The sequence below is a fragment of the Macaca nemestrina genome, chromosome 1, assembly GCF_043159975.1.
Source record: "Macaca nemestrina isolate mMacNem1 chromosome 1, mMacNem.hap1, whole genome shotgun sequence".
Classification (NCBI taxonomy): Eukaryota; Metazoa; Chordata; class Mammalia; order Primates; family Cercopithecidae; genus Macaca; species Macaca nemestrina.
The window spans coordinates 64,533,401-64,548,244 of NC_092125.1; the positions used below are offsets into that span (position 1 = coordinate 64,533,401).

The 14,844-nt window shown below is 41.3% G+C and overlaps 1 protein-coding gene across 7 annotated transcripts in view; it reads left to right on the top strand.

Moving 5' to 3' along the window:
- LOC105484840 (SLIT-ROBO Rho GTPase activating protein 2) overlaps nucleotides 1-14,844 on the top strand; it is a 250,229-nt gene that overhangs the window by 155,870 nt on the left and 79,515 nt on the right. For all 7 annotated transcript variants that reach the window (XM_011746880.3, XM_011746881.3, XM_071079235.1 and 4 more), the window contains exon 5: nucleotides 14,716-14,778. In XM_011746880.3, the coding sequence (XP_011745182.1) occupies nucleotides 14,716-14,778 (63 nt within the window). The remainder of the gene's footprint in view (nucleotides 1-14,715; nucleotides 14,779-14,844) is intronic.

The following is a 14,844-nucleotide window of genomic DNA, read 5'->3' on the forward strand; positions in this document are numbered from 1 at the left end:
AAGCTAAGAGAAAAAGCTAGACCCACAGGAGATACTAGTAATGGTGTTAACAGATGCAAACTTTAAATTAACTGTGTTTAATATGTTTTTGAAATTAAATTATAAGAACAAACCTGGAAATAATAAAAAAAGAATTAACTCAAAATGGATCAAAGACATAAATGCAAGAGCCAAAACTATAAAACTCTTAGAAAATATAGGTATAAGTCTTCGTGACCTTGGATTAGGCAGTGATTTCTTAGATATGACACCAACGCACAAGCAACAAAAGAAAAAATAAATAAATTGAACTTCATCGAAATCAAAAACTTCTATGCTTCAGAGGACACTCTCAAGAAAATGAAAAGACAGCTATAGAATGAGAAAAGGCATTTTCAAATCATATTTCTCATCAGGGTCTAATTTTCAGAATATATAAAGAATTCTTACAACTCAGCAACAAAAAGATGGCCAGTCCACTTTAAAAATGGACAAAAGACTTGAATAGGCATTTCTCCACAGAAGGTATACAAATGGCCAACAAGCACATTTTTGACACTGTTATTTATTGGGGTAATGCAAATCAAAACCACAGTGAAATACCAGTTCACACCCACTAGGATAGCTATAATTTTAAAAAGGAAGAAAGAAAAGGAAAGAAGAGTTTCGGAGAGGGTGTGGAGGAATCAGAACCCTCATACTTTGCTGGTGAGATTGTGAAATGGTGCAGATGCTATGGAAAACTGAAAATTCCTCAAAAACTTAAGCACAGAATTACCCTTTGACCCAGCAATTCCAAACATACGCTCACACAAGAACTTGTACACAAATGTTCATAATAGCATTATACAAAATAACCAAAAAGTAGAAGCAACCCAAATGTTAATGAAGTGATTTATGGAACAAACTTAAACAAAGTATGGCATACCTATACAATTGAAACAAAATGTGTCATGTCCATACAATGGAGTAGTACTTAGTCATAAAAAGGAAGGAAGTGCTGATACATGCTGCAATATGGATGAACCCTGAAAACATTGTAAGTGAAAGAAGCTAAACATAAAAGGCCACATATTATATGATTCCATTTGTAGTAAATTTCCAGAGTATGCAACTCTCTAGAGACAGAAAGTAGATTAGTGGTTGCTAGGAGCTGGGGGAAGGAGAGATGGGGAGTGACTACTAACATGTTTGAGTTTTCTTTTGGCGTGATGAAATGTTCGGAACTTAGATAGTGGTGGTGGTTGCACAACCTTGCAAATATACTAACAGCCACTGAATTGTGTACCTTGAAGTGATGAATTGTACAGTGTGTGAATTATATCTCAATAATTTAAAAAATAAACAAATTTTAGTACAAAAAATGCAGTAACTAAAAGAGCTCAATGTGTAAATCAAGTAGCAGATTAGAAGGTGCTGAATAAATAATTAATGAACTGAAAGGTCAGAAAACAATACTGAAGCTCAGAGAGATAAACGGATGGAAAATACAGAAAAGAGCATAAGAGACTTATGGGATAGGGTGAGTAGGCCTAACATGCTTCTACTCGAAGTCTCAGAAGAAGAGAACAAAGAGAATGGGATAGAAGCAGTATTTGAAGAGATAATGGCTGTGAATTTCCCTAAACTAGAAAAGACTTCAAGCCACAGACTGAAGCATTATGATCCCCAAATAGGAGAAATACAAACAAAATACAAACAGCTAGAGGTAAAAAAAGATTTATTATCTTCAGTGGAGCAACAGCATGGTTGACAGCTGACTTCTGAACAAAAGCAATAGAAGGCAGATGACAATGGAATGAAAGTGTAGAAAGGAATACCCTTCAAAAATGAAGGTGAACTAAAGATGTTTTCAGACAAGAAAAATATGAGAAAATATATCGCCAGCAGACTTGCACTAAAAGAAATACTAAATGGCAATGTTTAGGCAGGAGGAAAATGATCCCAAATAGAATCTTAGAAATGCGGTAAAGAAGAATGAGGAGCAACAGAAACTATATGTAAGAATATAGGCCGGGCGTGGTGGCTCAAGCCTGTAATCCCAGCACTTTGGGAGGCCGAGATGGGCGGATCACGAGGTCAGGAGATCAAAAGACGATCCCGGCTAACACGGTGAAACCCCGTCTCTACTAAAAAATACAAAAAAATAGCCGGGCGAGGTGGCGGGTGCCTGTAGTCCCAGCTACTCGGGAGGCTGAGGCAGGAGAATGGCGTAAACCCGGGAGGCGGAGCTTGCAGTGAGCTGAGATCCGGCCACTGCACTCCAGCCTGGGTGACAGAGCAAGACTCCGTCTCAAAAAAAAAAAAAGAATATAGATCAGCCGGGTGCGGTGGCTCACACCTGTAATCTCAGCACTTGGGAGGCCAAGACGGGCAGATCACGAGGTCAGGAGATCGAGACCATCTTGGCTAACCTGGGGAAACCCCGTCTCTACTAAAAATACAAAAAAATTAGCCAGGTGTAGTGGCGGGCACCTGTAGTCCCAGCTACTTGGGAGGCTGAGGCAGGAGAATGGCGTGAACCCGGGAGGTGGAGCTTGCAGTGAGCCGAGATCGCGCCACTGCACTTCAACCTGGGCGACAGAGTGAGACTCCATCTCAAAAAAAAAAAAAAAAAAAAAAAAAAGAAAAGAAAAAATATATATAGATTGAAATGAATAATCACTGTTAAAAACAACACTAATAATCATCTGTGGGGTTTTCCTTTTTTAGATGTGTGGGTGGGAGGGATGGAGTCTTGCTCTGTTGCCCAGCCTGGACTGCAGTGGCACAATTATAGCTCACTACAGCCTTGAACTCCTGGGCTCAAATAATCCTCCCACCTCAGCCTCCCAAGTATAACAGCTGGGACAAGAGGTATGTGCCACCATGCCTGGCTATTATTATTATTATTATTATTATTATTATTATTGTTATTATTGTAGAGAGAGGGTCTATCTGTTGCCCAGGCTGGTCTTGAACTCCTAGCTTCAAGTGATCCTCCTGCCTTCCAAAGTGCTGGGGTTACAGGCAAGAGCCACCACACCAGGCCGACCCTGTGGGGTTTTAAATATGTATAAAATTAATATAAATGGCAACAATGAAATCAACAATAGAATCTGTGTCTGGGTGGGTGTAGGGAAATGGGTTTAAAGATATTTTCAGAAAGTGGTAAAAGTAGTAATTTGTATTAGATGTTGGCAATTCAAGGATGCATGTAATTTTTGGTAACCACTCAAAGAATAGTATCTCTACCAATCTAAGAGAGGGACAAATTCAATTAATAAAAAAATAACTCAAGGAAAGATAAATTCTGGTGAGGGCAATATAGAGATACAGAACAGATCAATGGCTTCCAGTGGTTAAGGGTAGAGGAGAGTTTGATTACAAAGGTGCAGGATACAAGAGGTTTTTGGTGGGTGATGGAACCGTTCTGTGTCTTAATTGTGGTGATGGTTAGACAACTCTGTGCATTTGCCAAAGCACATAGAACTGTATGCCAACAAGAGTGAATTTTCTGAATGGAAGAAAAAAAGAAGGTAGAAAAGGAGAGGAAAGGGGAACATAGAAGGAACATAGAAGAGGCAGGACAAATAGAAAGCAAATTTAAACCATAATATAAGGTGTAAATTGACTAATGCAAATTAAAGACAGATTTTTAAAAAGTAAAACTGGAGTGTATGTTGCTTGTAAGAGAACAGATACCTTTAAATATAAGGATAAAGAAAGATTTAAAGCAAATTGATAGGAAAAGATAGCTACAATAAAATCAGGCCAGGTAGATTCTTCCTTCCTTCCTTCCTTCCTTCCTTCCTTCCTTCCTTCCTCTTTCTTTCTTTCTTTCTTTCTTTCTTTCTTTCTTTCTTTCTTTCTTTCTTTCTTTTTCTTTCTTTCTTTCTTTCTTTCTTTCTTTCTTTCTTTCTTTCTTTCTTTCTTTCTTTCTTCTTCTTTCCTTCTTTTTCTTTCTTTCTTTCTTTCCTTCTTTCTTTCCTTCTTTCTTTCTCTTTCTTTCTTTTCTTTCTTTCTTTTCTTTCTTTCCTTCTGTCTCTCTCCCCCTCTCTCCCCCCTCTCCCTCTCTCTCCCCCATCTCCCTCTCTCTTCCCCCTCTCCCTCTCTCTCCCTCTCCCTCTTTCCCTCTCCTCTCTTTCTTTCTTTCTTTCCTTTTTTTTTTCCCAAGTCTTCCTCTGTCACCCAGGCTGGAGGGCAGTGGTGCAATCTCAGCTTGCTGCAACCTCTGCCTACCGGGTTCAAGCGATTCTCCTGCCTCAGCCTCCCAGATAGCTGGGATTACAGGTGTGCGCCACCACGCCCAACTAATTTTTGTATTTTTAGTAGAAACTGCATTTCACCATGTCAGCCTGGCTGGTCTCAAACTCCTGGCCTCAAGTGATCTGCCCACCTGGGCCTCAAAAGGTGCTGGAATTACAGGCCTGAGACACTGTGCCCAGGCGGTCCAGGTAGATTTTAATGCCAAAAGTATTTTTAGTTATAAATAGAGACATTTCCAGGCTGGGCGTGGTGGCTCACTCCGGTAATCCCAGCACTTTCGGAGGCCAAGGTGGGCAGATCACTTGAGGTCAGGAGTTCGAGATCATCCCGGCCAAAATGGTGAAACCCCATCTCTACTAAAATACAAAAAATTATCCAGGCGTGGTGGTGCACACCTGTAGTCCCAGCTACTTGGGAGGCTGAGGCAGGGGAATCACTTGCACCCGGGAGGCGGAGGTTGCAGTGAGCCTGGATGGCACTACTACACTCCAGCCTGGTGACAGAGCGAGACTCCGTCTCAAAAAAACAAAAGAGAGAGAGACATTTCCTAATAAAGACTAAGGTTCCAGGAGGAAATATATACTTAATAACGTAGCCTTAAATATGTAAATCAAATGAGACAGAATTAAAATGGGAACTAGATAAATGATCAACCCCAATGAGAGATTTAACACACCTGTCTCAGTGAATGATTAAACAACCAGACCAAAAAAGTCAGTGAAAATACAGAAGAGTTGAAAAACAACAAACTTGACCTAAATGATATAAATGGATACTGTGCCTGACAACTGCGGGTAGATACACATTCTTTTCAAGCGTACATGGAACATTTATAAAGTTAAACCTGAAATGGGGAGGAAAAATCGAAGAGCTTAGGGGAGAAATTAGAGCTGGAGACTGGAAATCTCCAGTTCCAAAGTCTGTACCTTCTTTTTCTCACAATTCATTGATTTTTCAGTGGGAGTGGGGTACTGGCCAAGAGGGAAGGTATCCTCCCCCAAGAATATTGATTTTTCTTTTTTCAACTGTATGTAGGCCATGACTAATGGGAATGGCTACCCATGTGTTTACCGTGGACAAGGACAAGAGGCTGCAAACCACCACTGTAGCTGATCCAGGCTCAGATCTTCATCCCAGTCCCTAGGCAATGCATTCTAATTGCTGTCAGTAAAGGGATTTACTCAGTCTCCCAAAGTTGGCTTTGTGCTCCTCTTAGGTCCAACCCTGGCACCTGAGGTGTCAAGAAAATGCTGTCTTCATAACCTTCCGGAGCCTCTTCCTCTCTTGATTCTAAAGGCTACTCCCAAGTGTTCTAAAACTACACACATGAATTGGCTTTGCTGCTGGGTTCCTCTTTCTTAAAAGTATTTAATCAGCGATTTTCCCAGTGCCCCAGGCATTTCCTGTACGAGTGCTGCTGACTGTTTTACTTCCTACCAGGCTGCCCTCCTCCTCTTGGCATTCACACTCCCAACTTTCAGATGAGCTCTATTAACTCCTGTTCTTCCAGCCTCCTCCTGGCCCAGCCATCTGGGAGCCATACAGGCATTCTTCCCATCCCCCAGCTCCTAGATTTCCTTATTGTAGGAGGGCATATGTTTTCAAGTACCTTATCATTCTGGCTCTTTTTTCCCGCCTTCTCTCCCAGTTCCAAGCCATTGATTGCTTTTCCTCCTTCATTCATTTTACAGCTGCTGAGAGATTTGTGCTCTCATGTTGCCTGTTTGCTTTTGTGTCTTTTGTCCCTTATGTCCTGGTCTACTCAAGGATACCCACAGTCACCTAGATAACATTTCTACTCTGTGCTTCTAGTGTCCTGCTTGGGAAATGGGGTGATCACTCATCTTAAGAATGATTTCAAGAAATGCTTTGGCATGAGAGATCAGGGCCTGAAGACATTACACCCCCACCCAAATCATTATCCAAAAGAGTAAAAGATGGAAATTTGCCAAGACAAAGATCATAGTGGTAGTTTAAGAAATGAAAGCTTAGATTTGATTGTCTGTTTTATTTTAAGGGATGTTGTTTTGATCTTATTTTCTTAGTATTAGGATAGATCATTCAAAGAGATTGGAACAACCATGGAAGAACATTCAGATTGTTATAGGACTGTGTTTCAGACTGGGAGAGCAGAGGGCCTTTAGCCTCTTCCTGACCCCACCCTGAACTCCCCTGAACTCCCACCCTTGTCCCGAGTATGCCTGTCCCTGACAAGAGACTTTGGTCAGAGACCAAAGTGAGCTTTGTTAGTGAGCATTCACAGAGGATAGGAGCTGAGTCCATGGATTTCACGTCATGCCAAGGAATGGATTTTCTCCCAGGGCCACTAGCATTACTTGTGGGTTATCAAGTGTTATTGCTCACACATTCCAGAGCTTCTGGAAAAGACTTAAGGAAATGGCTTTCAGAAAGCCATTTCTGTCCTAGAGGAGAGGGGTCCTGGATTTCACTGAACCAGAACTTGATGGGTGGTTTTGGTATTCTGTGACGTAGGTAGTGAGGAACCTCCTACCTTTGGATGTTTCCTTTATGCCCACAGTCTAACCATTTCCTAGTTGTACAGCCAAGAAGGATCTTTTCTGTTTAATCGATCTGGAGGAATAGAAGGTAAATGTATCCTCCTTATTTTCATTCTGCCACCCCTACCTTCATCATTTCTTCCTTTCTGCTAAGCATTTTTTATCATCTTTCTTTGTTTTGTTTGGGGAGTTTTGTTTTTTTGTTTTCTTTCCTCAGGAAAGCTGAATTATTTCTTACAGAGTCATTTAGTTCTTACTGAAACTGGGGAGGAAAAAGATTATGCAACAGCAGGCATAAGGAAAAACAGAGAACCTTCTTCCCTTCGGGCCCACAGAGCCCATTGGAGGGGTTCAGCTACAGTCCTGCCTGGGAAGTAGTTTCCAGGACCTTCACAATTCCACATAGCATCTTTAACGTGTTTGAGAGTACGTAAGGAGGCAGCATAGTGCTGTGGAAAGAACACTCAAGTGAGTGTTGAGGGGGCTGGACTCTAATATTAATGTTAGCCAACATTTATTGAACAGGCTAGGTGCTAGATTCTGTTTAAAGCACTTTATATGGATTATCTCACTACTCTTATTATCCTATTTTACACATGTGGAAGCTGAAGCACAGAGTATTTAAATGTAATTTACCCAAGGTCATCAGTTGGGGAGTAGAAGTAGGATTTAATTCCTGCTCCAGAGCCTACATGTTGAGCTCTCTTTTAATACTGCATATAGTCCCTGATAGGCTACTGACCCTGGAAAAGTTATTTCAACTTTTAGGGCTCATTGGTGAACCATAACCAAAGGGAGCTCATTGTGGCTAACCTCTGATGGAGTTTCCACTTTTAATAATTTATATGATGAGATGCAGCTATATTGTTTAGTTCTTGTCATTATGTGAAAGCATAGTGTTTAAATTTTGACCTCATTGATTCAGCAACTTAGTATTTTATGGCTACTGTGCACAAAGCAGTGGGCTGGGTACCACAGAGGATTCAGAAAAATGCTTAAGAAGTTAAAACCTATCTCTTCCATTAGCTTTAGATGGTTTCATATTGTAGTTGCTTTGAGGTTTTTTTAGACTAAGTTTTTCAGATTATTAAACAGGAATCAAATTCAAAAACTATTCATATTCCAGAAGAGGAATCCTGAAACAGGTATTGGACCTTAGACTATGTCAAGTTTCTGACATTTTCTTTTAAAATGTAACTTTTGTCACTAGGATGGTTTATATCCATTAACTCCTGAGTGAAGGAGCTTCTGGTGAGATTATTTTTTATGGTGCTTACAAGCTCAAGGGATTCTATAAAAATGGAATGTGACTGCTTTGGGAGTCACTAATACTGAAGCTGGATCATTATAACCTGAAATATCCATTAGTAACTTAGAAAGGCAAACTCAAAGAATTTACTATGTAATAGCTGGATTTTTTGAAATCAGATTTTTTTTTCTGGCAAGCTGGATTCAATATCTAGCTTTCTGTGGAGTTAGGTTATGGTGTGGAAACCTCTTGGCTGGGACAGGAAAAAAAATTGATCTTAAACTAAAAAACTAACAAGATATTCCATTTCTGGTAATACCTTTGAGATTGGAAGAATTGCATTCTGATGGGCCCAGATGTTAGATTAATGTCCATCTTTCTCAACAGATTGTAAACTTTTAAACTTTCTGTTTTGCATTCAGACCACAAGTGCCTGACACTTCATAGATGTTCTATAAATATTTGCTCATGGACTCTTTACTGCTCACTCCCTAAAATCCAGCCATTTCTCCCTTGCCAGCGTTCAATAATTGAACCTGCTTTGAAACATCTGATCAGCCACTTCAAGAAGGCAAGTTATTTTAGCTCCTTTCTAAATAAGTTAGTGGGCTACAGTCCCTAAACCACTATTTTCTTTATTAATTCCTCAAGTACAGACTTTTGTATATATCCGGTCTTTTTAAACCTGTGTATAATGACTCATTAATGAGTTGTAAAATAAATTTAGTGAGTTATTACCGACATAAAAAAAATAGAGAAGGCCAGGCACAGTCGCTCGAGAATATAATCCCAGCTACTCTAAGAAGCTGAGGTGGGGGGATCTTTAGGCCAGGAGTTTGAGACCAGCCTGGGCAACATCATGAGACCCCATCTCTAAAAACCACTTTTTAAAAAATTAGCCAACCATGCCTTTACCAGCTACTTGGGAAGATGAGGCAGGAGGATTGTTTGAGGCCAGGAGTTTGAGACCAGCCTGAGCAAACTCAGTGAGACCCCATCTCTACAAAAATTTAAAAAATTAGCCAGTGTGGTGGTACACATCTGTCGTCCCAGCTACATGGGAGGCTGAGGGAGGAGGATCACATGACATTTGAGCCCAAGAGTTCAAGGCTGCAGTGAGCTATGATCATGCCACTGCATTCTAGCCTAGGCAATAGAGGAAGACCTTGTATCTAAAAAGAAAGAAAGAGAAGAAAAAAAAAGAAGATAAAAGAATAGGAAATATCATAATGGACAGCACATAAGTGAGAGGTGAAGCCAGCTGGACTTCCTGGGTCGAGTGGGGACTTGGAGAACTTTCCTGTCTAGCTAGAGGATTGTAAATGCACCAACCAGCACTCTGTAAAAATGCACCAATCAGCACTCTGTAAAAACGCACCAATCAGCTCTCCGTGTCTAGCTAAAGGATTGTAAATGCACCAATCAGCACTCTTAAGAGCTGTAACACTCACTGTGAAGGTCCACAGCTTAATTCTTGAAGTCAGCGAGACCAAGAACCCACCGGAGGGAACCAACTCTAGACACATAAGTACTTTTATTATAGACACATATGCTGTATTGCAATAAAAAATGTTTTTTTTTTTTGTTTGTTTTTTTTTTAACACCCTAGCCTAACCTGTCTTCAGAAGGCAAAAGCACCTCTGGTGTCCCTACTGTGGCATCTCCTAGCCTACCTCTCTATAAAAGTTTTGCAATTAAGTATATTTGTGTTTTATACATCCTTGGGCTTCACGTAGTTTAAGTTCCTAACTGGAGTTTGATCTTTCTCAGAGCCAACTCGTGGTATCCTAACCAATGAATGAATGCTGAATAGAAAGAGCTCTCCTTGCATATATGCAGGTAGTGTGGTGGAGGGGAAATCTAGAAGTCATTTCTCAGCTCTGACCTGCGGGATCATCACCCCTTGAATCCCCAGAGCCTCGGCATACAGCCTCACACTGGCATACAGCCTCACACTGTACCACCTATTTTGGTGGTCCAAGTTAGGTGAGGGAGAGGACCAGACACAGTGCTCACCATCACCTAGCACTGGCCGTGCTACTAAACAGTCATTCCTTTTAGCGCTCTCCTCCCCACCAAAAGCATTTCAGGCAAAGCGCCAGCTCCTGAAATGTGGCCTCTTTGAAGTGGTGAGTGAATGCTTCTGAAACCACCACCTTATGTATGGTGGTGCTTCTGCTGCCAGAGCTTAATACAGGGTCGTGTTCCTTTCCTCTGAAATCTGTAACATAAATTCAGTTTTAAGCTGGATTTTTTTTAACAGTTGGTCTCTGAACAATCTTTAGGGTGGGGAGGGGATACTAGTGGTTGTGGGGGAGATATGTGCCCTTGAAAACTAGATTCTTTTTTGGAAAACTGCTGATACAGGCTAAATGGCAGAGAACTAAATGACCCTACTGTTCCTACCTGCTGACAGGCTCAGCCTTGGGATGGGGCTGAAATGAGCTCTTGCCACATGGCAGAGACATGCCTTCCTCTTTTTCTTCTTCTTTCATACAAATAGGAGGTAATTTTGTGCCTGTCAAAAAATACAGCTTTGAGATGTAGATAACCAATAAACAACAGTCCCCCCCCCAACTTGGAAAGCACATGAATGCTGATCTAAATAACTAGAGAATCGGTAACAAGTAACCTCCCTGTTGAGAACAGGTCTGAAATCTCTTTCATAGTTGGTGTTCTTTGGGAAACGCTGAAAGACAAACCCATCCAAGCTCAGGAAACGTGCTGATTTAAAGAGGTCCAAGGAAGAGTGACCAGCCCAGTGGCCAGGCATCCCAGATGCCTAGGATTCTCATGTTTCCGTACATATCTGCTGTTACATCCTTTCTGTGAGCAAGGAGGCTTTGGAACATTACAGTCTTGTCTTGGGGAGATGAAATGACACTGTGCATTTCAGTTCTGTTTCCAATGCTGTTATCTGTTGGAAAATGAAGCTTTCCTACCCATTTTGTCAGCATAAAACTGGTAGGAGCTGTTGCAATCTCATTGTCTTCTGATCAGCCCCTCCTTGGCAGCAGTCAGAGTGGACGCCCCGTGAAACACACTCTGGCCAAACGGTTGTGGTGAGTTTCAAAATAAGAGATCCCAGCCTGGGCACACCATCACACTTCCCATCCCATAGAACCAGCATTGTTAACTGTGCCACATCTCTATTCTAAATTTAGGCATCTTTTTTTTTCCAGGCAAAGATTACTATGCAAACATTTAAGAGAAAAACTTTGTCCAAAGTAATTTTTTCCCCCAACTTCTATTTGGTTTCCTGCAATGTTTAGATGACTCATTCTCTTCCAAGAAATTTTAAAGAAAAGAGATGCAGGCTGTATGTTAGTACACAAAGACTGCTCTGTAAATTCTCTTTTTCTTCCCTGTCTAGAAACCCCTTGCCTTTTTATAGAGAACAGAAAAGCTCTACAGTCTTCGTTGTCATGTACTCGGCCTCATCAGGTTTTGTTGTTCCCGGGAATAAATGTCCCCCTTGTCTTTGGGTGGGGCCCCCTTGTGGCTAACCAGCTCTGTCAACCCCGCTGCAGTGGCCAGCACGGAAGCCCTTCCTGGGACCACGCTTTCCCCCAAAGGCACACAGTTAAGGTTTCTGAAACAGAGAACGAATAGCCTTTTATCATCTGTGAAAGGAGAGACACTGGCAATTTCCTGCCTCTGGCCTAGTGTCAGAATTTCTCCTGATTGCTAGAGGCTGTATTGTACATTTTAAGTGGGCTCGCTACACATGTATTCCCAGCCCAACCCTCAGCCAGAGGGAGTGGTAAGTCAGATCACTTCAGCAGCCTGTTCAAATAAACAGGGATAATCGCTGAGTGGTCCTCCCAACTAATCAGTACATGAAAGGAAACATCTGCCTGGGCTTAATTGCTGTTTTTTTGGTTACTCTTTTCCCTCCTCTTCTTCCCCCATCCCCCATTCTGGGGCTAGGTTATTTAAGTCATGGGTAAGCAACAGGGTAGAGGAATAGGAGCTTTCTCCTTTAACCTCTGCCATTCAAACAGAAGGAGGAGTTAAGAAACGATAGGAGGCTAGCAGGGGGAGCTGGCCCGGAGGCAGGAGGGCAGGGCAGTGGGAAGTGATACTCATGGTCACTTCCTGACCCTGTTGCTGACTCTGGGGCTCGGAGTGAGTCATGTTGCCTCACTTCACCTCCTTGGGCCTCTTGCTTCAGTGGAGCTCAGCTTTTCTCTCAATGGAAAGGAGAGGCTAGTATGTGAGATCACAGATGAAAGGCATTCCCTCTTGTGACTTCTTCCAGCAGTTGAGGTCATTGGATGAGAGACCCTGGGAATGGTAAATTTAAGACTGGCAAGATGCCCCTGAACCCCTCCATTTTGTAGAGCATCTGGGTCGCCTAGGAGAACTTGCTCATTATCTTCTAAGCCAACCAGCGGTACACTAAAGGGAGTGATGTTTGAAGATAATATGGACTCTAGAAGCCAGGCAGAAGATCATGTAGAATCATAGAATGGCAGAGGTTGGAAAAGACCTTAGAAATGTTTTAGCTGAAGCTTTTCATTTTATAGAAGGGAAAACAGAGGGCCGAAGAGGTTAACCAGGTTGTCCAGAGTTATCTCTTTGGTAATGCAGGAGCCAGGAATAGAAAGAGAATCTTATGATTGCAAATTTAGGGCTCCTTCCACCCCTTTCCCCACTATCAGATGTAAAAATTCATGCCTACTCATGACAGAGGCTACACATATGTTATATTCCATAATGAATACCTTAATAGAAAAAATGGGCAGAGAACACCTTAATAGGAAAATGACAGATTATAAAAGAAAAATGAAAATGACTGATAAACATTTTTTTAAATGCTCAGGCTCACTAGAATCAAAGGACTGCAAATTACAGGAGGATACCACATCAAATTATCAAGACAATAAAATGTGAAATAAACATTCATATATGCTATTGGTGTTATTTTAAATTGGTACCGTTTTTCTCAAAGGCATTTTAGTGGTATAAATGGTAGTCTTTGACCCAGCAATGTTATTTCTAGGAGAAAATAATGAAAGGTGTGTGCATTAGATCATATGCAAAGTAATGTGATATGGCATTTTTTATCACAAAAATTTAGAAGCAAAGTACATGTCCAAGAATGGGAGCTGCATCAATATAATGTATTATAATGCTATAGAAGAATAATACATGTGGAAATGTTTACAACATATGTTTAAGCGAATAAGTTACAAAACAGGATTTATAATGCAATCCCAATTTTGTAAAAATAGAGAAGATTAGAAAAGTACATAACAACCCTTAGAGTGATGATTTCTTAGTGGTAGGCATTTAAGAGTTACTTTTGTTTTCTTTTTTTGAGGTTTCCTAGTTTCCTTATTATAATAAACATACATTACTTTTGTAATCAGAAAAAAAGTATTTTTTAAGTAGAGATATATGTATCTTGAAAAAAAGCAAGATTTTAAATGATTGTGTATCTGACATGAAAGACCTTCCTTTTTTTGTCTGGGAGCTAGCAGCCATGGTGGGAGGGATGGGAGACAGTATTATAACTTCTGTTAGGATGGCATTTTGATATCCAAATTTCTAGTAGGGAAGATCTAGAAGGAGCTGGCAAAAGATAAAACAAGGGGTTTCCCTCTCAATGACCCATGCTGCCAATCAGTGTTAGCCCTCTTAGGTTTGGCATATAACACTTAGTATAGGAGGTGTGACAGTTTCCTTCCTGCTTCCTCATTCTTTCTTTTCTTTTCTTTTCTTTTCTTTTCTTTTTTTTTTTTTTTTGAGACCGTCTCACTCTTGTCGCCCAGGCTGGAGTGCAATGGCGCAATCTCAGCTCCTTGCAACCTCCGCCTCCTGAGTTCAAGTGATTCCCCTGCCTCAGCCTCCTGAGTAGCTGGGATTACAGGCATGTGCCATCACGCCTGGCTAATTTTTGTATTTTTAGTAGAGACGGGGTTTCACTTTGTTGGCCAGGTCGGTCTCAAATTCCCGACCTCAGGTGATCCACCCACCTCGGCCTCTCAAAGTGCTGGGATTACAGGTGTGAGCCACCGTGCCCAGCCCTATTCTTTATTTCTACTGCTCTATGTAGTTAGATGTCAGCCCTGGGTGGCAGCAGCAAAGAACCCAGGAGCCATCACTGCTCAAGATTGACTAGTTGGAGACCCCTTAACATAGATTTTCAGCATCTAGTAACAGCTAATCTCGCAGGCAGTCAATATTGAGATATCGCTGCCTTGTGAGTTTCGGGTAGAAATAAAGCAAGTAAGAAATATAGTTCCATCCTGTTTGGAGTTTTCTATTTAGTTAGGGACTTTGAAGTCCCTGGATGTTTATATACTTTTTCCTATTTCATCCCATTACACATCTTATTTTCCTTTGAAATCTTCTGGAATGCTTGACTGCAAGTATCTGAGAAACCGTGTTCCACCTAACAACAGTTGCTAGGTAGGATGTGGCTTTCAGTCCTGCTCTTTGGGGACCAATAGAAAAATCAAAGGCTACCACCCTTTTTCCCTCCATGCAATTGCCTTTGCTGGGCTATAGAAAGGGCACATTTCATTTTATTAAAACTCTTTGAGTAATCTGACCATAATTGGGTCTGATTGGAGTGGTTATCTGATTTGCTGGGTTAAATAATGGGCCTTAATTGAGTCTGGGTTATTTGTAGAGCCAGTGCGGCTTTTGCCTTCATTGCTCCCTCCTCTCTCTTCTGTTTCCCAATTAACCTTCATTCCTCTTTCCTTGCAGAGTAAAGAAGTCGGCCAGCAGCTCCAAGATGATTTGATGAAGGTCTTGAACGAGCTCTACTCGGTAAATCAGATGGGTTGCTTGACTCTTTAATAAGCAGAGGGAAGCAGCATTTGGCAGCTTGCAGCC